At 37.4% G+C, this 25033-nt stretch overlaps 1 protein-coding gene across 4 annotated transcripts in view; it reads right to left on the reverse strand.

The window, feature by feature from the left end:
- Positions 1-25033, reverse strand: part of ZEB2 (zinc finger E-box binding homeobox 2) — a 131557-nt gene that overhangs the window by 4673 nt on the left and 101851 nt on the right. For all 4 annotated transcript variants that reach the window (XM_054723003.1, XM_054723002.1, XM_054723000.1 and 1 more), the window contains 5 exons: positions 11966-12154; positions 11044-11258; positions 8290-8398; positions 5387-7356; positions 3854-4034 (listed from right to left, as the gene is read on the reverse strand). In XM_054723003.1, the coding sequence (XP_054578978.1) occupies positions 3854-4034; positions 5387-7356; positions 8290-8398; positions 11044-11258; positions 11966-12154 (2664 nt within the window). The remainder of the gene's footprint in view (positions 1-3853; positions 4035-5386; positions 7357-8289; positions 8399-11043; positions 11259-11965; positions 12155-25033) is intronic.

Raw genomic sequence — 25033 nt, forward strand, 5'->3', positions numbered from 1 at the left:
GACCAAGGTTCTTATCAGTAAAAGAGAAATCATTTGGAGACCGAACTTACGGACTGGGCATAGGAGTCAAGGAGACAACATAGCTCAGAAGAGTGGCTAGTATAAGGATAGTACATTGTAAGCACTCATTTAATGTTAGATCCTTTTATTTGCATTCATTAATACATTTTCAATAATTTCCCAAGTCGCAAGCAAGATGCATGTATCAGGAGCAGAGTAAATGGAAGAAAGAAATCTGAGTGGAAAGAAGAGAAATTGAAGATGAGAGATTTCTCGGTGCTTTACTTGCTAAAGCACGTATTGGTAAAACTGTCCTACAACCTCCTTTAGAAACTAATGTCTCATCAGGTCAGGAGCACAGAAAGGTCAACCAGATAGGGCGCTTCATGGATCGGCCGTGTGAAAAGTTTGGAATGAACATCGCAGTTGACATGGCTCTCTCTTTTCCAAAGGAACAAAACACAAAGCAGTGTCCTTAGAGAGAACAAGCACTCTCCAGGACAAGTTTCAAGGCCTGTTAGAAATGCTTGGGTGATGCCCACTGAACTGCAGTCTATTACACGGATACTCTATAGTTACAGGCAACCAACTTTTGGGGAATTCATTTGATAATAAACAATGTGCTTACAATAAAAGTATATCAATTCTGCATTATGAACTGCCAATATGAAAGAATAAAATGTTCAGCTATTACGTTATACAAAGGACAGAATTTGGAAGTGAAGGCCGGGGAGTTCTGATCTATATCTTGCACTAAATCTCCAGAAGTTTCACTGCTGAGCATTTAGTAAATTCTATTTAAATAGAAACTGACTTGGACATTCACCTCTTTTGAACTTGTTTGATTGGTTTGCCCGATTCAAATCAAGACATCCTGGAATTGAATTTCCACATGAATAAAATTCAGAAAAGACATCCAAATTGACACTGAATGATCAAAACTTTTTAAGGGTAATTTTTTCTAATATTGAGGTTCATGATTCACCTGACAGCTGGAATGATAACAGAAATTAATAAATGGAAGGTTTGTGGTATGAATAATATTATCATACAACTGAGAAATAAAATTGACTAGCAATTTATGTAAAACTCCTACTTTAGCTACTTAAAAGCAGGAACATTTTTATTACTTTTCTAAATAAGGTGGGTTTAAAAGTGCCTACCTCAATATCTCAATAAAGAAAGTACTCAATAAATGTCAAATTTAAATTTTAGTGGAATGCAAATGAGTTCTTAACAGTGTCTAACAGGGTTTTCAGATTTTTTATTTCACAGTACTTGTTTGTGGCAATTAATCCTATCGAAGTCAACATTTATGTAGTGTTTTTTTTCCTCTTTCGCAGGCCCACTTCCCAGGAAAAGCAAGCAAGCAATACACCACTGGTAAGAAAAATTAAGCATTACATCATTGGTGTCTGCCTAGGAATAAATTAAAGAGGTTGAGGTCAAAGAGCACAGGATCACAAGAATAAGTAGCTCATAATTTCCTTATTAATTTAAACTATTCTATATGTTAAATTGTGAACATGTAAGGAACACACTTTATCAATGACACATTCTTAACATATTTTCAAATGATTATTCGACTTCATTTCCCAACCTCAGACTCAATCAATCCAAAGACTGTTCTCACTTATAATTTTCATATTATTACATTTTCAATGTATTACTAGTGCTTAATATAAACAAATACAAGGCTGTTGGGGCCCAATTAGGGAAGGAAAATGGACTAAATTTCCATATATATCATAAAGATAGAAAATTCATGAAGAACTTCACTTTGATGAAACCTGATACACTGACAGTAGTAACATCATGAGATGTTTGGTCAAGAGACCAAAAAGTTAACACACTGGAAACTTGACAAGCCGGTAAGCCAACAGGAGGATAATTAATCACACGGTTAGAGAAACCATTGGATAGTTAGCATCTTGTTGCTAAGCAATGTTTCTAGGCAGCAGATCTCACATCTTTAAGGACCAGAACATTTTCTTTTCATTTTTTAAAATACAACATATTTTTCAAATTGATTATGTGTATTTATGTTTGTCAACTTTTGGGTCTCTCAACTTTCTATATACCTATGAAATTTATGGATTATGTAATTTATTTTTTTAAAAAGTTATTGATTGGATGCCAATATGTATGATAGCCCTCACTAAAATAAAAGTTTTACACTCACCATGTAGCAAATGATAGAGTTTGCATATGGTCATATAATAAAACCAATCAGAGAGGAAAAGATGCCTTCAGTGATGTGCCTATTGCAGCTGAATAATGAAATAAAAATATATTTGAGGTTGATTAAAATATTAAATTTAGGTATGAAAATATCTTTACTCTAAAAATACTTAAATAGGACTTGGTACTAAAGAAAATATCTATGATAGCTATCAAAAAAGACAAATGTAGGAAAATTTTGACATATCAAACTTTGAATTATATCACACAAGTATAAAAACTTTGGGGACCTGCTATTTAAATTAGGTTGTCATTAAAATATACTTATTTGAACTTAAAATAATAGCAATTATATCAAACAGTTGAAGGAAAAGAAAACTGAGCTAGATGAAGAGCACTGTTATTTATCAACCTTGCTCTCTTCACATTACTCTCAACACTTCATGTTATAGAACTCACACAACTTTCCCCCCACTCTCAGGCTGATTCCGGTCACTGGTGCTGCCTCCAGCACATGCTCAGTGAGGAAAAGGGAAGCTGATGAAAAGGAAGTGCTTCCCAAAGACAGTTTTCAGTCTCTAAAAAGAGTGCTATGTATTTAGACAAAGTATGACAGAAAATATTCCCAGTCCTTCTTTTTTCTTTTTCTCCTTTTGTCTCTTCATCACTTTTCCCCAAAAGCATTAATATTAGGTTGATTTTCTCCCTCTATATTAAAATGTTTGTTACCAGACTTCCTGGTTTAAAATGAAAAATTTTTAATAATTTTCCCCTGCCAATATTTTGATTGAAATCCTACACTCTTCCTTTTCCCATCTAGGGTCAGTAAAGCATGCCAAGTTTCTAGTGGAGAAAGGCTGGGGATAGGTTAGGGACAGGGATGAGGCCGAGTTACTTTGCTGTAAAGGGTGGAGGGAGAAGGAGGCAGGAGGGAACACAGCACCACGGAGTTGCAGATCAGATCATGGGAAGTAATATTGCTTCACATGGTGGTACTTCACCTTCCTTTTAAAAAATTAACCCACTATCTCTCTACTCAAAGAGAAGAATTAGGCTGCCATCTCGTCAACTCTATAATTTTTCTGAATCAGAAATGAATTTAGGAAGTTTTATTTTAGTCTTCTAAATACAAGTAGTTTCAGTAGCATATTTGGCCTGTTACATTACTTGTGTCTTTTCTTTCACAGAACTAACACTTTTATTTTATTCAAAATATGGCCAATTTATTAAAACAAACAATCACCCCTGAATCAAGCCTTACTTAAATTTTGTATGATGAAATTAATACATTGACTAAATTTCTTTTGTTATTAAATTTTTACATACGTAAGTTCTTCACAGCTTAAGTATTTGAAGATATTTTCAATAGCTTGATTAAATCATGCATACCATTTCATCTTCCTGGCCATTTATAGATACCTTTGGCATGATTAGTGAATTTGGTGTACAGATTAATTCATAAGATAGACAGACAAGCACACTCACAAACACTTAAGTGATCCAATAAACAGGCAACGAAAAAATCCTATTGAGCTAGGCAAAAGTGTTATTTCTTCCTTGTTGAAGGTATCAGCATATGCTACATCTTATGTTGCACAAGTGTACTCATTAAATATTATGAAATGTACAGCAGGCCAGGAAGCTCTAACTAGCTAGTCAAAGTCACTCATACCTGTGTGTTCGTATTTGTGTCGCAGAAGGGAACTGCTTTTCTGGAATGTCTTGTCACATAAGTCACACGCATACATGCCACTCTCTGTCTTCTTGATCTTCTTTCGAGACAGACAGGAGTCGGAGTCTGTCATGTCATCTAGGCCTGACATGTAGTCCTGTGCTCCATCAAGCAATTCTCCCTGTGATGTAATCACACAATTCAACACAGTCTCTTCTCTTTGTATTGATACCAAACAACTTCACATAGGCTGACATTTGGAGAACCTCATAATGCTTGCTATTAATTGATCTAGTTTTTATAAAAACATGTTAACTTACACAAACAATATATGAGGTCTCACCTGTCAAGAAAAACATAAACTTTCTCTATTCTACATGGTAGAGCTCATAGTTTTTCAAGGATAGAAAATAGTTAATTCTGAAAGTGAGAAAAACATAACATTTTCTAAAATCCTTAATTTTCTATATATCAGGAAATACCCATGAGTGAAAATTCAGCATCAGAATTTGTGTATTTTCCAGTGTGCTTGACTTCAGAAATGATATGTAGCTGCAGAAACCCCATTTTAATTGAATTTTATATTTAGGTACAAAATGTTATTATTATGCAATCTATTTAAATGTATGTCTACCAACTAAAGGCCTCAAGCTATATTTTTATATTTAATTTTCTAATTTGAAATAGGGAATATTAATAACACTTTTTATCAATGTTCTATCTATGTTAAAACAGCCTTCAGCATTGAACAATAATGAATGTGGATCAGTAAATTATTAAATTTCTTGATATTTATTTTGTCTTGATCCAAGGAGTGCAAACTTGCATGATAACATATATTTCCATTTGCTAGTCCACAGTTCAGTTTTCTTAGACTACATTTGCACTAATTAATATTAGAGAAGATTAAATAGGCTTAAATACATTTACAAAGAGGGCAGATGTACTGTCAAATGGAATACGGGGACAGCTGTTACGGAGGTGCATGCTACTTATGCTCCTATTTTGCAAGCAGGGATTATACTCCAAGATATTAAAACATACCTGCTTTTGTATTTGAAAAACCACAAATTATTTACTAGTTTGAAATTACATAAAAAGTCATGTGGAATGTGCAAAATAATTTTTAAAATACTTTTCAAAATAAGCTATTCTCTATAAAACCAAGTGCACATCAAAATTATACATGCAATTTGTGAACATCTGTGACTTATAAATGTTAACTTTTAGCATCTATGGACATAATAGCAAATATTGTTATCAGAGTATAACTCCAAAAGTAGGTGAATCAATCTAAACAGACCTCAAAAATAAATATTAAATACTTTCTATTTTTAAGGCAAATATGCTTCAAGAGTACAGTGTTCTACTCTTTCTTCATTTAATTTCCTAGTCTAGGTTCAAATTAAAACAAACTCTTCTATTTCTGCTGAAACCATAACACTTGATATTTTTTACTATCATTTTTCTCCTGCATGCACATCAACGATATTATTTTCATCTCTTTCACAGCAAAAAGATATGACTCATTACCTGAAATCCTTGTTTCCGTTGGTATTTTCTCCTTTGCTGCATCTCAGCAAAAGTAGCTGCTCCAGTTGGGTAGGTATAGGCCATATGTGGTAGGAAGCTCATCTGATCCAGTCCTGGGTATGGTCGTAGCCCAGGGATACTGGTCTGGACTGGTGGCATAAAAGTGGCAGGGGGAAATGCGCTTTGTGGAGGAAGAGCTGTGTATAAAGGTTTGGCACTAAATGGGTTCATGCCGAACACTGGGTTAGTGCTTTTGTTGTCCAGATTATTTGAACTTGAAAACTCCTTCTTGATAAAAGTCAAGTTTAGAGGCTCATCTGAGTTTTCAGATGATGAAGAAACACTGTTATGGTCTAAGTTTATGCTACTAGCTTTTGTTTTGTTCTTTGTGGCTATAATACTTTTGGGTTCTTTCATTTGTTTTGGTAATGACAGGTCCAAAGGCTCAGCCTGGAGCTCCTCAGAAGAGAAGCTGTTTGGAGTGTAAGAACTACTGTGGGAGTTTTTAGAAGATGTGGAGGAAAGATTTAAGGGAGAAGGAGTGTTACTCCTTGAGTGGTCCAATTTTTCAACTGGTTTAATATTGGTAAAATGGGAAGGTTTTGTTAGCCTGAGCGGAGGATCACAATTCGTAACACTGTTGTGGAGTTCTGCTATAGATGGTGATGTTATGGAGTCCAGAGGTTTTACGGGAGACCTGGGTAATAAAGAGTCTTTTGTGGGAGGGTTACTGTTGGGAGCTAACGGCTTGGAGTTCCTCTCCAGTGATGGTGACCTGGAATTTGAATACTGGTAGACTTTTCGTTGCTCAAACCATTCCTTCACAAATTCCTGAGGAAGGCCCACAGCAATGGAAATTTTCAGCAGTTCATCAGAGTTGGGCTCCATGTTCATAGCATAGTATGCTTTAAGTACAGACATGTGGTCCTTGTATGGGTTGATGGGGCTTGTCATTCCTTTCTCAGAAAGTACAGATGACAAGAGGAGGGCTTTATTATCAACAAAAACTCCAGCTTTGTTGGGGACTATGTTCTCATGAGGTTGCAGGACTGCCTTGATCTCTTCATTCATTTTACAAAGGTAACGTTCATGCTGATGCAAGGGAATGGGGCCAGGAAAACTTTCTTTACAGAACTGGCATGAGAATGGAGTGGATATGCTGTGGTTCTCAATCATTTTGTCATCAGTGACCAAATCTATTAACGTACGTAGCTTCTCTTTCTTTATGTTACTGATCTGTCTCCTTGAGTCAGTAGTCAAGCTCTGGAGGCAAGCTTTGGCTTCGTTGACTTTTTCTAATGTATAGTCAATAATACTTTTAGTGGCACCGTTATGACTCACTACTGGAAGACCTACAGGTGGAATATTAGGAGAGGTAACTCCTTGTTCCTCAGGTTGAGAGCATGGATCCTTCATGTGATAACCTTTCAACTTTGAAATTTCTTCAGCCTTGCAGTCCATTTTTTGCCTGGAAACCGTATTGTCCACAATCTGTAGAACCTTTTGTACCTCGCTTAAGTTACTATTCATTGTGGGAAACCCAAGTAAAGGGGCTTCCATCCCTACACCTAAGTGCTGCATTGGACTCTGAGCGGACGGATGAACTCCTAAAGGGCTGGTGGCTCCAAGTGCACCATTCATAAAGGGACTAGTGCCGCTAAACCCGTGTGTGGCCATAAGAACTTTATAGTCATTGAAGTCTAGTGGTTCTGTTTTAATTTTAAGTAAGCCTGTTTGTTCAGACATACTGAGTGGTTTTCCATTCTCCAATTTGTTTCTTAACTGGGTAATGGCTGAATTAGTAGGAGAAGAAGAAACAGAATTAGGGGAAGAACCCGTCTTGATATTATTTCTCATTCGGCCATTTACAGAGATTAAACCAATACATTTCTTGCTGCTGATGTGTGAACTGTAGGAACCGGAATGGGAGAAACGTTTCTTGCAGTTTGGGCACTCGTATGGTTTTTCACCTGGAATGACAATTAGAGTTAACATTATATTTCTTTGATTAAGTAATGACTACAATTGTCTACCAAAACAAGAACCTGTAAAACCAAAGGAAAGGAACACAATGGGGTACCTCTACATTCTCGGTACCTACATTAGAATTATGTGGCCACAACTGTTTCTGGGCTTTATCTACCCTGGGAGGACATGATTCAAGATGTTAGCAATGGAAGGTGAGGGCTATACCTTTTTCAGCCAAGATCCCAAATCTTGCCTTGCCATCGGCAGCCTCCTTTTAAACATAGTGTCAGATTAATGTGTGGTCAATAGCACAATAAAGATGTCACGGTATTAAAGGGAAGGATAGCCATGGCTTTAATCAATTCTTCAGAGATTCCATTGATTTTACCAATCCAGCTAGTCCTCTGAGTGGCATCCAATGTGGTAATAAAATGCTTGGCAGAACTATCAAAATAGTTATAAAGGAGAAATCTCAGTGGTAGGATGTTGTTTTGTAACATACCACTCTCAGGAATCAAGGAATATGTATGGTACAAAAGCTCTTTTCCAAAATTCTTCAATTTTTTCATTCATGGTTAGGTATCAAAAATGAATATTCTTTAGAATTTGACATTGGAGCTTCTTCAGGTCAACACTATTTAACCTGTAGAAGGGTTGTTTCTTAAAGGAAAAAAAGGAGCTTCTAGATTTTGTGATAAATCAAAGCATTTGTGGTTTTTTTAGGAACTATAAGCATTCCTCTTCTTGCTTACTACCGAGATCATGCTTTTGGTGGAAACATAGTCTCATGGAGACAAAACAGGCACACATCGTGTAGGAAATAAGTGGGGAGTTCCAAAAAGCTACAAGCAAGATTGTGGAAATTTTAAGCAAACTTTTAGACTCCCCTGAGGGAACAAAATGCAAAGGTGAGCACCAGCACCCCTGCTACTCACCACTGTGAATTCGCAGGTGTTCTTTCAGGTGGTGTTTATATTTGAAGGCCTTGCCGCACTCCGTGCATTTGAACTTGCGATTACCTGCTCCTTGGGTCAGCATTTGGTGCTATAAAAGGAGAAAGGCTGACATCAGTTTTGTGCAGGAGGAACAAAGGAAATTTGCTACAAATATTTTTAAAAGGCCTCTTTTTTTTTCAGACAGGCCAAAAGGTTTGAGTGCATGTTTATTTATTTGCCCAGTCTTTCAGAGTTGCAATAAAAGTGATAATGTTGGCAATAAAATTGGAACAAATAAAAAAAAAAAAGTGCTTTCACATGCGCATCCAACTACTTGCTTTGGAATTATCTCTGTAGTATCTCTTCCAAAATGTTTCTCTGAGCCTTTCGAGAGGAGAAAGCATAATTGTGAACATGTTTGTGGTTCTCTGTGTTTACTGCAGATTTGAAAATCTGAAGGTTTCCTGATGGAATGCAACCAGTTTGTCAAGAAAAAAAATAAATATTATCCTGAAAATTCTAAATAGTCCCCCCCCCCCGCCCCCCAGTAAGTCCCCTCACACTCACAACTAATTTTATCACGTTTTCTGTGTCAGGGTAAAAGTGTGTCTTACACTGAAGCACAAGCAAATCTGAAGAAGAAAGAAAAAAAAAATAAAAACCCTCACACAAACAAAAAACAACAACCCCTTCACTATAAACATGTCATTACACGATAAGCATGTTTAAAGGGCTCCTTCACTGCGCTAGGAGCAAGTGCAAACCCTCTTTTTCCTGAGGTGTTGCATATCAGATCTGATTCATTATCAAATGTAAGAGACAACATCTTGAGCAGTTTTATCACAGGCCAGTAGGAAAGACTTCAACGACTTTTCATTTTCCTTTTTAGTACTGTGCTAGGGAGTAGGGACCAAAAAAGAAAAAAAAAAAAAAGTTTGCTGAAAAGACAAGTTAAAAGCAGCGAAGATATAATCAAACACAGCTGACCTTTTTGAACAAGGAAATAAAAAGCACTGTGACTTCGAATTCTGAAGGAGAAAAAAAAAAATACAGTCATCCACTCTGGATGCTCAAGGTAGGAGGTCAGCCTTTTTCAAGCAGCAATGGCACAAAAGCCTTTTGCAAAAAAGACAGCACAGAAACGGTATGACAACTGCTAGGGTGTGCTGAATCTTCCCACATTCCTAGTGAGACAGATGGTGTTACATGGGACACAGGGAGGTTTGTTCAAACAGCAGCAACCTTCAAAGATCAAGCGGAGCCCAGCCCGCCGAGCGCCATTGAGGGACCAGCGCTCATATGTTGCTGAGTTGCATAAACAAACAGCAACAGCTGCTTTGTCTCCCCCCACAGCCCTCAGAGGACTACTATAAACTTTAGTTGTGCCACTGTTAATATGATACAATCATTTTAATTTACTAATTGTAAATGCCATGAGCAAATGAGGGGACTTTTCAACACCAAAGCTACCATTCATAATGCGCCAACACAATCACACTTCTGCATGTGAAATTTAAAGCAGTTATGCTAGATAAATATCTAGGCCCTTTTTCCCCCCTAGCGTTTGTGTGCATATAAGAAAGGGGAGGTGAACTGTTACATAAGTGTAGCTTTGCAAGCATAGTTTCTGTAACTGAACTTTGAAAAACACTCAGGTGACAAGCCCAATCAGACATAAACGGAGTGATTTACATGAAATGTTCTCTTAAAATAGTAGAATTCCATAATATAGTATCATCATCATTGCTTGATTGTGTTTGCTTACTCTCATTTTCCTTAGTCAAAGAAAATAAAGCCCATAGGAAGCAAAACTTAAGAGTTCTGTAGCATATCCTGTTTAATAATTTTTAAAACAGGTTTGGTGGCGAGGCTTATCTAGGGGGATTCCAGCTCCGGAGGGCCAGGTGCGGGGATGTAGACACACCATTTCTGTTACCACCCGAATACGTCATAATATCTATGTGCAGTCAATTCTCCCAGGAGTACAGAAAGAGCAGCTTTGCTAAACCATTGAAGAGACACTGTGAATCAATCCTATCCAATCACTTTAAGGATTTAAGAAGCTTTGCTTACCTGTCAAAGACAGAGTTTTTATTTTTAACACAAGTAAGCCAAAAGAGGCCGAGTAGTTTTACCATTCAGCAATAAACATGCATATCAAGAAGGGATCATTTGTAATGTATATCCAACATTTTAGCAGTAATCCAGTTTATGTGCAATATATGCACATATATTATATGCTTTTAAAATTTTTCCCTTAAAACATTTAATTAGATTTTATAAACTAGTAACTACTTGTAAAAATACTCTAAGTAATTGAAGGTGTTATACAAGTGAAAGAAATACTCATTTCTTTTACTCTGACTTAGATCCTATATGGAAAAAAATTTCCCCCAGTAAAACTGGGTGAAAAATGGAATTAAAATTGCTGAGATGTTTAATAATGTATAATTAAAATGCTACAATTTCATTCACTTTTTGTGGAACATAAAAATGAAACTAAAGTCAAGTTAAAGTGCAAATAAAATTTCTAAATTAGAAATTAACACACTCATTCGATCGTGAACATAAGACTATTAAATCATATTAGAAGAGACCATCAAAAAATCATTTAGACCTCAATTAAAGCTATTACCATTAAAAGATCTGCATCTTCAAAATGCCATGAAAAATTAATAATGATTGCCAATCAAAGCAATATCGTTTCTCTAAGGGGTTATTATAGAAAGGAATCACTTAAAACCAACCCCCCACCTGATCTGTCCCTGGCTTGTGCGTCACCATATGCCGCTCGAGCTGGGTGCGGTAGGCGAACGTGTAGCTACACAGAGGGCAGGAGAAGTTCTCCTCATTCTTCTCGTGGCGGTACTTGATGTGCTCCTTCAGGGATGTCAAGCGCTTGTAGCCCCGGTCGCAGTAGGGGCAGGTCAGCAGTTGGGCAAAAGCATCTGGAGTTCCAGGTGGCAGGTCTGTAGCCCAGAGACGGGAGGGAGAGAAGCGGGCCAAAAGGTCAGTAAATCAATGGCAGCTAATGGGCTGGCTGCCCGGGATGGCATGACAGGAATCAGGGCAGTCTGTGCACGCGAGTGCCATCAGCGCGCCCGGCCCCGCGCGCACCCGGGACAGACTTGTCGGAATCAGCTCACACTGCGCTGGGAAATTAATTAATTACTTGAGCTTTGGGGGGGGGGGCGGGGGGGATTTAAACAGCTGATAAACGAGGAGCTTCTCTTGAGGTGACTGACAGTACGCAGTAAACCTGGAGTCACAGATGACTCAGGAATTCACAGTGTGAAGGAGCTTGTCAGGTGCCCGTAAAGAACAAAAGGTTAGGGTCAGACTTTCTAAACTTTGGTGTGTGTGTGTGTGTGTGTGTGTTTCTGCCTTGAAAAGTGAAATATTTCAGAAAGATGGGAATCCATTTAGATATTTTTATCTCGTAGAAATAGGCTCTAATTGTTCTTGTTCTTTATTGGATGTACAAATGACACAAATTTGCTGACAAAAAAAAATTTCACAATACCCTAAAATTACAGTTCTAATCTTTGCTCATGAAATTCCATGCCTCTGCAGCTGTTCTTCAAATTTTAAGGTAAACACCCAGGCATGTAGTGCATTTGTAATTGTAACAGCTGCAGAGGTCAGTGTAGTGGCTAAAAATGAATTACAGCCTCACCATTTTCTTCCTGCCCATTGGCCTCGGGCGTGCCAAGGCGAGACAGCTCCTCGGGGGCCTCTGGGTAAATGATGGCTGTGTCGCTGCGCTGAAGGTACTCCTCGATGCTGACCGCGTGGACATCGCGTTCCTCCAGTTTCCTTTTGGCAAAGTATTCCTCAAAGTCTGCTGTGCAATTTGCATTCTTAACTGAAATCATAAAAGGAGAAGACATGTCTTTTTAAGGGCCTTCCTCCTAGGAGTCCAAGTCTGCTTACATCATTGCTAGGAAGACATGGTAACTTACAAAAAGACTGCAAATACCTAGTTTATTTGTAAGAAATGTTGCAGACGACTGGTTTGGGGTTACATGTTCATTCGTATGTGCAAAAAAAAAAAAAAAAGAGAGAGGACTTTGCTTTAAGTTACATAGGCATGTTTTATTTTCTTTTTCCAGGGATACTCGTCCACATAATTTTACAAATGATTTCTAGGGAAATTTTTTGAAAAAGCTGAACTACATTCTAAGATTCATAAGAGGGAGAGACAATATGAGCTCAGAGCGACTTTAATAGCCTATATAAAACTTCCTTCTCTTTTAATAAAGGTATATTTAATTTTTTATTGTCCACTAAACTTAACGTCCCTAACCACAGCTACATCCTGTTGCTAAATATAAGCTTTTAACGCTCCACTCTGAATATCACAGACAACCAGGACTGCATACTCCCAGACAGATGCAAGAGGACAGATATTCCTAGAGAGATAATACTGGGGCTTTGTTTTAAAAAAATCATGGAATGTGGCAGTTTATCTTTTCCTATAATTTCAATATGTAGCTCGGTATTTTAAAGCTGCTGAAAATAAAATTAAGCTCATGACTGATAGAAATACAAGGAACAGAGTAAGCAAAGAGAATGGCTATATGTCTGTGTGAGTTTGATGTTACTTTTAAATATTGTAATTATGACTCTATTCCCCTGAAATGAATAATAGTTGTAAATAAATTTTAGCAACTTGTGTGACAAGACTGTGTATATTTGAAACTACTATGTATGTTTCTGAAATGAGTGGGGCTTAAATATTCTAAATAAAAATTTTATGCATAAGACAGAGTTGGGAGAGTGTCTGTTACATTGTTTTCCACTACAAGGAGGTGACAAAAAGTCCTTTGCTTTGTACAATTCATGGTGGAGTTCCACTTTCACAGTTTCTGAGAGCAGTTAACCTTGACAATACCATATTCTTCATCTCGCCTTCTCTGCCATAAAAGATATCACAGAACCCGCTATACTAATTCTCTCTGGCAATTTGTGGCAGGGTGATCTTCAAGCAAGTCAGTCCATTTTTATTTTTATTTTTGGCTTTCACTATTATGAAGGTGTGAATTATAGATGAGAATAGGAAGTGGAACCTTCCATGAATTCAACAAGTATTCACTGAATGCCTGGTATGTGACACTCATCTGGTCTTGTTTGGATAAGCAAAAAATGGATCCAGTCTCATCCTTCAGAAAGCCATGAGAGCAGTGATATTGTCTCAAAAATGAATATGACATTACAAACTCAAATAAGTATTATGAAAGGAAGTTGCATGGTGGCATGGAAGAAGTAACAGGGGGAGCTGTTGGGATCTGGAAGGTCAGGAAAGCTTTAATGGAAAATGCCTGAACTTAGAAGTTTTAACTTCTAAGTTTTAACTTAGAAGCTGGGGAAGAGCAGTGGTGACTGGAAGGACGTGGTGCATTCCAGGATCTGAAAGGACAGTGCTGGAGTGCAGAGTGAAAGCGGGCCAGCGTGATGCAAGGGTGAGGGGGCAGGCAGGAACCAGATCATGCAGCCTGTGACAGCCCTGGTAAGGATTGGGGTTTTATTCTAAGAGAAACAGGAAGACATTGAAGGGTATTAAGCAAGGAGAATGGTTGGATGGAATTGTGGATTATCTGCATTTTTAAATGACAAATCCAGCTATAGTGTGACAGGGATTGCGAACGAGAAAGGTTAAAGAATTGGTGATAGAGACTACAAGAGAAGTGGCTAGATTTGAGAGATACTTCAGAAGTAAAATCACTAGTGTTGGGGAAGAACCGAGTGTGCCAAAGAGGATGAGGCTAAGATCCTCCTTTATGTTCAGGTTTTTCAAATTTGATGTCTGGTAGGTGACATTCACCAAAGTAGAATCACTGAAATGCTAAAAAGACTTGAAACTATAAGCTAATACATTGGATCAAATAAAAGAGAACTGGGGAGCATTACACTCTGTAGCCTATTAAACTAAGTGCTAGGAATCCTAAATACGGTGATCTCAAACCTTTCTCTTTTGCTACTTCAACTTCTGTTAATTTTAACAAGAGCAATGGTATGATTCCAAGACCTATATGTCCTTCAAATATAGCTTTGAAATGTGCAATAGTGGATTAATAACTTATATCTTAAAATTTGGCTTAAATATTTCCTTGGAATCTTAGAATCTTACATCTGAAATACTTTTTTTAGAGGAATAAGCCAGATCACTGTTCCACTGGTATACTCATGATGCTGTGGATGTTTCCCAAAACATACGTATTGGTGATGATTGTGATGGTGCCATTTAACTTGCACCATTAAGTCACTAGAAAGTATGAAGCAACTGCCAACTAGAACAAACTATCTGTCCATGGTTTGGGATAATCAAAATCACTTCAGAGCTATCAAAATCTTTTGTTTTTAAGGGCAAGACAAAGATAAAGGGGGAAAACGGCGGATCCAAGATGAACCTGTTTTGAACAACTTAACGGATTTGACCAATGACTGACTTCTTTTTCAGCACTCTGGCAGTAGAAAGTAACGCAATAGCTTCCTTCTGAACCCTGATCTACTCAAATGTTAAATGTTCAAGACATGACTTATTACAAGAGTATTGTCCCATTGAAAGATCCTTATCCTAGTAGATTTGATAGATGTACATTTAACATCCTAATTTTATCTTGATATTTCAGCAACTATTTGAATTATCTGGCTATTTTTGCATGAATTTTGATTTGCACATGAATGTTACCATCAGAAATGTAATCAAATGCAAATTAATTTGGATTTGCATTAATAGCTTTTTGGCTTAAAAGGAAGGAAAATTCTGATTTTTCTGGATAGGCAAACTAAACTGCATCTAGATACACCACTGGTGTTTGGAGAGGCAATTCACTTGCTAGATCAAATTTGGCCATGCTAGACTTCTATTCCAAGTGACATGGAGACAAAAAACATGAAATCATGTACTTTCTTTAAGGATCGTCTTTGATTATCTTTGCATCATGATCAAGGATGTTGCCTAGCAATTAGTAGGCTCTTAAAAATCATTTATGGATTACATATGGAATAAATTATGTCCTTAACACTAATCTTGATGTAGAAGTCTTCTAGTCAAAGAAAGCATAAGGGAAGATACCTATAGTTGAGCTAGAAACTTAGGCCTACTATTCAAACAATTGTAGAAAAATTATGTGATAAACTGTAGTGGCGATCATAAATACTTGCAAGAGATCATTCGATAGGGCCCACATAAGTATTCAAAAAGACTTTCATGAAGAAGATAGCACTCAATCATTTACTTCTATTTGCTCCATCAGGACTTTGCTTCATGTGGTATAGGTATGCTATTAGTTATACACTGAGTGGCCAGATTACTATGATCTCTGAATGCATAATAATCTGGCCACTCAGTGTATATCCTATATAGTAAAAAGCTAATATGTAAATTGTCCCCTCGACCAGGAGTTCAACCATCAGGCAGGCTGGCCAACCGCCCATGTCCCCTCCCACTGGCCAGGCTGGCCAGACCCCACCCATGCACGAATTCATGCACCGGGCCTCTAAAATACACACACACACACACACACACACACACACACACACACACACACACACTCTCTCTCTGAGTGGCCAGAGATCATAATAATCTGGCCACTCAGTGTATATCTCAATATCTAGAGTCATTTAAGTGGGCTAGAGCCTAGCCTTCCATGAACTACGTATAACCATCATGGATATAATGTGGGTTTTGCCTGGTGCTGCTATGGTTTTCCTGCCGCACACCACAACATTCTCCTTTGCCTGGAACGGCTCCCCATTTTCCCTGTTGCCAAGCCTTATGATACCCAAGGCAGCTGCCATGTTATTGCACGATCCTGCTCCCCTAGTCACAGTGAATTAAGATGCACGTGAAGTGGACTAATCTGAGTCCTCCATTCAACAGGCCACAAGGTCCAGGGGTAGCCTGGACCAATCTCTTCCCTATGATTTTAGGACTTTGTTCCAAAGAGAGCGTCAAAGAAGTTTATTCCCCGCAAGTGACTATAGCTCTAAGATGTACAACCAAGGAATTGATATATCGCATGTAGAGTAAGATTTATGAAGAGAGAGGATGATGCAGGTAAACACAGAGAAGTAGAGACAAGAGCAGGTCCAGACAGGACATTTCTGGCTGTATGTGTTTCTGAGGTCAAGGTGCACCTCTTCTCCCAGGAGCTCTGTGGTCCAACCCCCTAGATTCTGTGACCCAGAACATTCCCTTCTCTAACTTTAGGCCTAAGCGTTTTAGTCTCTTAGACCCCAAAGCAGGCTAATTGCTATAGTAGAACAATGATGAGATTACATTTTGGTTATTCTCAAAATTGTTGGGAGAGATGAAGTTTTGATTCAATTTGAAGTTTGCAGTTTTTTTTTTTTCTGTAAAGATTTTGGAATGCTGTATAGGGGACACAGGAATGAGGTAGAAAATTGGCTAAAAAATTATAGAATACCCCACTGCATTTTTCTAGTCTAAAATCAACTTAATTTTCCTTTTTTTTTTTTTTTTTTTTTTGGTAATCCTCTTCACTCCTTGGTCTCCTAGGAAGAACTGCCAAAACACACTGACAAAGGATATTTGCATGGTATTTATGATCAAACCATAATAAAATTCGCAAGAAGCCTCAAGTAATTTCTTCCCATACCTTCTCCAGAGATTTTGTATTTAGTCCTAAAATTTACCCTAATGTCTTGCAAATATCTCAACCTTCCTGAAGGTCAAGTAAACTTTCTCTGTCTAAAAAAGGAATTTCATTAATTAAAAATGTTTCCTCATAGCCACATGTATTTTATTATTGTTAGGTTAAATTTCTAGGTCCCTACAAGTGAAAAAGCCTCAAATTTCTTGTAAATATGATTGTCTCTCTCTCACTAATGTTGCTTATCAATAATACTTTCATAAATGCCTTTATGTCTAGCTTACGATAAAGATTGATATTTTTATTTTTTAAATATACTTTTAGAGAGAGATAGAAATATCAATGATGAGAATCATTGATCAGCTGCCTCCTGCACGCCCCCTACTGGGGATTGAGCCTGCATCCCAGGCATATGCCCTGAAGGGGAATCGAACCATGACCTCCTGGTTCATAGGTCAATGCTCAACCACTGAGTCACACCGGCCAGGTGAGATTGATATTGTTAGATAGATGATAGTAGTTATCACTATGGACTGATTTTAAAAATTATTGACTAAAAAACAGTCAATGTTGTCCTGGCCAGTGTGGGTTAATGGTTAAAGCGTCAGCCCACACACCAAAGGGTCACAGGTTCGATTCTTGTTCAAGGGAACAGACCTGGGTTGCAGGTTTGATCCCCAGCCCCAGTTGGTCAGGGCCCATGCAGGAGGGAACCAATTGATGTGTCTCTCTCACATCACAGTTTCTCTCTCTGTGTTACCCTCCTACTCTTGCTAAGAACCAATGGAAAAAACATCCTCGGGTGAGGACAAAATAATAACAACAACAATAACAAAATAAATAAAAACAGGCAATGTTACCAGAACTCTAAATAAAAGAGATATATTGGTCTTCAAATCAGTCACACACACTCCCCCCCATAATTGAATTGTTTAAGATACTTTCTCAAAGATTCTTAAAGGTGAGTTTTACTTAGTGTTTACAAGTAGTTAAATTATGAGACTTAATCCTTCTCCTTTTCTGTTTTCCTCTCGTTACTTTTATTGCCTCAACATTTATTTTATTTATTTGTAACAAGTATGGGTTCATGCAGGAAGACAGGTACTCTATTACCACTTGTCTAGTACCCAGCATGTTTTTAATTTTCATTAGAAATTGAAGAAATATATTTGAATATTATGCTAAGCCATTTTAATAAACATCAAAATGAATAAATAATCCTTCTGGAAAGGAAAATATCTTGGAGGCTCTAGAAGAGCTGAAGCAAGTATATGTAAAAGCCTGAGTGGAATCATTCATCCATCCCCGTGTTTAATAACTGTTTATTGAGTGAGTACTAGTGCCAGAGTGTGGTTGGGTTAGGACGCAATCATGTTGATTAATAATTTTTTCCTAGTTCTGTGACTCTCATATGTAGAGACACTTACATAAAATATTTGTGAACCGTCAATATATAGACCTATAAATGCATATATGTATTGCTGGGGATAATATGTATATACTGTACATGTATATGGATATTTCCTCAATATGATGCAGAAATGATATATAATTTGGCGTTCACTCACTTCATATATCCAGGCGAAGGGACCAGAAGAAACAATCACAAATGTAGGTAACTATTCATCATCTTTTTGAAAACTTGTCTCTTTATTAACAACATTTTACATGGTTAGAAAATTATTTTTAACTTAGTCATTTGTACTGAATTTTTTAGAAAGAAGCCCATGCTCAGCATTTGTTGAGGAGTAAAAATTCTCACGCTGCTTGGTTTAAAGTTGACTAACTAATAGAGTATAAGCATTTCATCATAAAAAAACGCATGTGTGCCTTTCTGCAGAAGGCTCCCAACATGCATATTGGTGCCAGGCATCTAAAAACAACCGTGAGGGCTGAGGATGATCTTGTTCTCATTACAGAGCTACGGGGCAGCCCACCAGTAGCCTCCAACTGCTGCAGAGGAGTGTGTAAAGCCAGGGAAGGCTCATCAAAAGCGACAGAGTTTTCTTCTCTTCTTGGGAATTCGTACAGGGTCTGGGCTGCTCTCTCCACGCCTGCTCTGACATGGCTTTCTCGGGGGAACACGTGTTCTGATGCCAATGAGAGTCCCACGTGCAAGAGCTTTAGGAGAGAGCGTTGCAGAAGGAGCAGGGAGATAGGAATCTGTATTACTCTGCAGGATCAAATATCTCCCCAAACACCAGGAAGTAGCCCAGCCAGGGACAGAGTCTAATTTTAAAGTTAGGTTTATATCAGGGGATTGTGAATATCAAGATTGAGAGACTACTAACCCTTAGACAGTTTTGATTGCTATGTATCCTACAGAAGCCATGCCTTTAAAAAAAAATTCCCAAGTTAGATAATATGTATTATCTTTCACAATACTACATGATTTTTAGATTTCAGAATCTAAAAATTTGGAGTTGGTATATTACCAAAAAGACTCACAGACTATTTTATTTTATTTTAAAGGGGTTTATAAAGTAAGATGTTTTTGCCCAGTAATTCCTTGAGCTTTTCATGTTACACAACATGTACAGATGCTAGGGCAGTGGTTTCAAAATGTGGTCTTCAGGCTGGAAGCATGAGTATTACCTGGGAACCTGTTTGAAATGCAATTGCTTAGGCTCCAACTCCGACCTATGAAATCAGCAATCTGTGTTTTAACAAGTCTGACAGCAGATTCTGACACTCACCGAGTTTAAGAATCACTACTCTGGGAATTCAGTTCTCTGACTCACCTGGCTCAACAAGCATTCAGTAACATGGTTTTGCGAAACAGCACAAAACTGCTCCAATGTCAGGTAGCCTTCTTGACTATTTCACCCCGAGTTCATAGCCTAGGTTTGCAGTGACTGAATATCATCTGCATAGCTCAATTTTCGAACTTATGGCACCTTGTTATCTGTTGTTTACATGTCTGTGAGCTGGCAGAGGCATGGATCATGTCTTATTCAGATTTTATTACCAGGTCCCTGTACAGTGCCCAGCACACAGCTAATGCTCAATCACTAAATGATTAGACCAGGTTCTGGGTCACTGGACTCCTCATATTGGCTCAGCTATTTATTATTTTTATATCTCAATATCCTCACCTGTAAAATGAGCCAGTATATGCTTTCTGGGGTATCCTTGAAGTTTCAGAATTTCATAATTTCACTTAATTAATCACCCTAATCAATTTGCTCTTCATTTTGCCATATTCTTCTAGATTAAAAACTCAAATCAACACAGCTTTCTGATGGAGGATCCACATCCACAGATTTAGAAACTCTATTTTGGAGCTGCCTGGAAACTACAGACGATGCCACAAGGAACACAGTGCTTACTGAATATTTGCTGAATGAAAGAGGGAGACACTCAAAAAGCTTGGGATGTCAGTTCTTTTATGTGGGAACCCTTGCTGTGAAGTTAGCTGCTTCTAATCACAAACAAAGCTAATAAAACCACAGCATTCATCAGCCAGGAAGTGACAGGCTCTTCTTGGTGTACACTGATTATAGTCTGAAAATGACCCTCCCGCCCAACCTGCCAACCTGCTACTTCTGTTTTCCCTGCTCATACTTCTGATTTCCTTGCTCAGAACCTATCTTTTCTCCACTTTATTTTTGAAAACTCATTGTAGGAAATTAACTTAAAAATTAAAATGATAATTTGCATGACATATCTGACTGGATGATAAAACTCTTCCATCATATAACAATGTAATCACTATCATACAGAAGAAGAAAACGGCATGCTTTATATTAATATGACCCCTTGTTAAGTGTTTAGGTACTAAACTGAATTATCTAATAAATTGATCTTGCACAACTGGTTAACACTATACATCCACTCAACCCTTGCTGAGAAGTACCTCATGATCAAAATTGTGTGGCTTCTGTTACCTATATAAGAAAGCTAGCTAATTAAAAAGTTTAAATTTAATCTCCATGTAAGAGTAATATGAGGACTTGGAACTTTTTAAACCAAGATAATAATAAAGGTACAGAAAATGTCTTACTCTTTCCCCCACTTTCCCTGTGTTAATGATATGACTCAGAATTCGTGCTTAAGGAGGCTTAACCGCTTGCTAGCCTCCTAACCTCACCACTAATATTACCAACTGAGGAGAGTTATACCTTGGCCCATAATGCTTCTCGCTCAAGCAAGATTTTGAATCTAGGTCTAGATCTGTACTCAGGATTCAATTTTTCAGCAGACACCTGGAAAGACTCTGTAAACCTGGACAGAATTCGTGTTTCTACGTAATACTTTAGGACTCAAATCCCTGATCTCATCCCTTCCCATTCTGGCTTATACTCTGCTATTTTCATAGTGCATTTTTTGAGGTATAAGCAGGTCTGGCTACATCATTTGTGGGGCCTAGTGCAACATGTCAACAGCAAAGCAATGAGCCAAGAGTGAGGCCCTTCAAGCTCAGGGCCCTCATGGTATCATACCCAGGACTATGCTGTCCTGGGTATGATATCATGAGGCAGGATCCCAGAGAACGTCCCCCTCCCACACCAACTATAGAAGCCCTGCGATTTTTGTTTTCTTTGTCCATGCTTTCGGGTAAAATGTTTTTAGAAAGAGGGCTAGGGTGGCATGGAGTCCGAAATTTCTGGTCTAATTTCCTCATTTACCAGATGACACAACTATGGTACAGTGAGGTCCACGATTCATGCAAAGTAACACAAGTGATTTCCAGAAGAGCTGGATGGAGAATTCATGTGTCCGCACTCTTAACCCATTAGTTTTCAACTATATCTTAATGACTCATTATGAGGGAAAGAAGAAGAGAACCCCATTGTTTTAGTTTCTCATCATGCCTAACTGCTTGGTTATGATCTGAAGAGCTTCTAAGATGCTGAAAAGTTCACTATGACACTATAAATAGTTCTAAACAACATTAAAACACCATGAAATTTGTATGGGAAAAGCCAATGTAAATGCCAAATTCAGTGTAAATAAAAGATTACATTTTAATTTTTTCCTCTTTTTTGTTTTATGTCCCTGCTTATTTCTTACTGGTTAATCCATGTCTAAGTCTATCGGGGCAAAGCAAAAACATCATAAAAGTACTTCAAATTCTCCATTTGAGATGCTTATTTAAAATTTCCGTTTAATATTTAAGAATTGTAAATTTTCCTAATTTGGACTTTTCTTATTTTTAATCATGTTTCTAAGGGCACTCAATACAGAGTAACTTCATGAAGCACTTTGCAAAGGTGAATTTGTATTAACTATTATGGTTATAGTAAATAAAAGTATCTCAAGTTTAATGTAGGATTAGAGACTTTATTCACAGTTCATTTTGCTTTCCCATCTCGCATATTACTTGTTTAGTCTCCCACATTCTTAATATCTTCCTCTATGCATTCCATTTCTTCCAATGAATAAAACTGGGTCATCTCTTGATAATTTCCCATCCCTCACAGCCTTGCCAACTGAGCTACTACTCCTGCTTTCATCTGTCTTCCCACAAAGAGCAAAGACGGTGGGTCAACATACTCCTTAATTCACATTACCCTTTCAAACCAGCGTTCCTATTTTATTAATTTGTTCATCATCTATTTGTTTATTCACTTATTCATTAATTCAACAAATAACCCTGTTTATCAACCACCAAGGCCATGTGAACACGGTGCCTATGAGAGGAAATACGGAGAAGAGCAAACTTAACCTCCACCCTCAAAAAGCCTCCAATCTCTAATCATATTTTTTGAAGTTTAAGTCATCCATTTTCTCCATTATGTTTTATAACACTACCTGTGTAGCTCTAGTAAAATGACACTCGTCCTAGTATTAGATTTACCCCAGGCTGCCATTATTGTCATTTTGAGAAACTTCATTACTCAAAAGATAGTCCATGGGAAATCCTGACTTCATAGTGCTTTGACTTTCTCTAGGCCAACAACATGGATGGGCACACCTTGGTACTAGGCTAACCCTGGGACAATTCCGTCTCTATAAACCAAAACTTGACACTTTCAATCCCTGATTTCAATTGTTTGTCCTTTTCCATCATCTAATTCCTCATTCCCTGAAACAGGTACTTCATTGTGATAATCAGGCCCTGACAAGTCCCCCAGTCTATTTCATCCATTCTGATTTTATACTTGTCTCAGTTCACCTTGGAGCCTGAAATCACTTCCATTCCTGTCTTCTATTCTTACATTCTTACCTGACAAATTAAAATCTAGCTCATTTTCCCTGCCCTTACAGTATCCAAAATGTCTAAAGAAGCTTTAATAATTGTATTGACTTATTTCAGTCTATGTTATCAAAATAGGATACTCTTTTATGATGATAATTGAATCTCCATACATTGTCCACAGCAACTACTCTACATTTTCACTCCTCAAGATTCCAACCCTTCTCTCATTCCCTTACTGTCTGTCAACTGATGAGTTCTTTTCCTACTTACTTCAAAGAATGCAACTCATATGATGTGAATTCCCTAAACTACCTTAAATTCAACCAAAATCTCTCTGCCATTATTCTTCCTTTCTTATCTTATTGCCTAACATGTGTCTCTTCCCATAGCCAAGGCTACCTTCTAGAGCTATACCCTCACAGCTCTTCTGATAACCTACTCCATCTTTCACCCAGTCTCACATTTTCAGCCTTTCTTTCTTGCTCTCATTTGCAGAGGCATGTTCAGCAAGCCTTTGTCCTGAAGAGAATCTTCCCTAAAATTTACAACCTCATGTCTTCATGTCCCCAATAATTGATCTTATACTCTGTCAGAAGCCCTTTGTAATATGGAACACTTTTCACCCGAACTTACATAGCTTGTTGTGTTTCAAATAAACATATTAATCCATACAGTATTAAAATAATTAATAAGAAGAATGGCTAGCAATCATTATACATTTAGTATGTCTAACATTGTGTTAAACATTTCTTATTCATCCATCATTGTTTTATTCATCCAATTGAATGTAACCGAGTATAAGCATTTCATCATAAAAAACGCATGCGTGCCTTTCTGAAGAAGGCTCCCAACATGCATATTGGTGCCAGGCATCTAAAAACAACCGTGAGGGCCATGGTTAATGACAGTGGTTATTCATTGTATCTTTCATGATGCCTAACAAAATGCCTTGCACTTAGTAGGTTCTCCATAAGTGACTAGTGATCTGAGTAGCTAACGAGGATTTGTAAATGTTGCCTTTCTGTCATTATGGTTTTAGTTTTTTCTATTGACACTAGATTTTTCATTCCTTAAGGACTGGAATTAGATTTTCTATTTCCTTAAAGTTTCTTTCTTAAGCCTCAGTTCAAATTCTGCACAAAACAAATACTCTGACTGAAGAGGATGAATCTAAGTATTTTAGTGGTTATTAACAAGTGACAAACATTTTATTCTTTGTTTATTGACTGTTATCCAGGACAGGAAGAAAAAAATGTGATTCCTGATGCTAATCAGTGACCAAGTAAAGCAAAATCTCTGATAGCTTTCATCATCATTATACACAAACATTATAAAGACTACCAAACCCTCTTCCACATTTAAAAAAAGGATGCTAGTTAAAGATGATGTTAGATAGAAAATTAAGTTATTCCTTCTTAATCTTCATATTTTAACCTCAAATGCATTGTGAGGACAGTGAAAGGAAACTTGTACTAAAACTTGTCTGGGTAGTTTTCCAAGATGTCAAAGGAATTTAATTGGCAAAGGCTCTTAAAATTGACAGTTAGTCCTTCCACTCTAACTTTGTTAAATAGTGTATTTTTGTTTCCTAGAGAAGGAGTCTGTGAGGAACCAATGTGAAGGGAGAAAACAGTTCAGAATGCATTTACAGTATTTCTTAATGAATAATGTAGTTTAAATCTTACTTGTACATGCAAACAGGCAAAAACAAAACAAAACAAGTGAGCATCTAGTATATGGTAGGCTTCGTATTAAGTACTTTAAAAATGCTCTGCCACTTAATCCCTACAATAAGACTTTGTACACAGGGAATCATTATTTTCACTTCAGTGATGTAGAAATGAAGGCTTATTATATATTCAAGTTCATGTAACAAGTAATTGGTAGAGACAAAATTCAAATGTAGTTTATCTGACTCTAGAATCTGGAGTACCCCAAAACAACATTTGTCTTTCATATGTAAAAGCAGGTATACATTATTCTT

The sequence above is a fragment of the Eptesicus fuscus genome, chromosome 11 (genome assembly GCF_027574615.1).
Source record: "Eptesicus fuscus isolate TK198812 chromosome 11, DD_ASM_mEF_20220401, whole genome shotgun sequence".
Classification (NCBI taxonomy): Eukaryota; Metazoa; Chordata; class Mammalia; order Chiroptera; family Vespertilionidae; genus Eptesicus; species Eptesicus fuscus.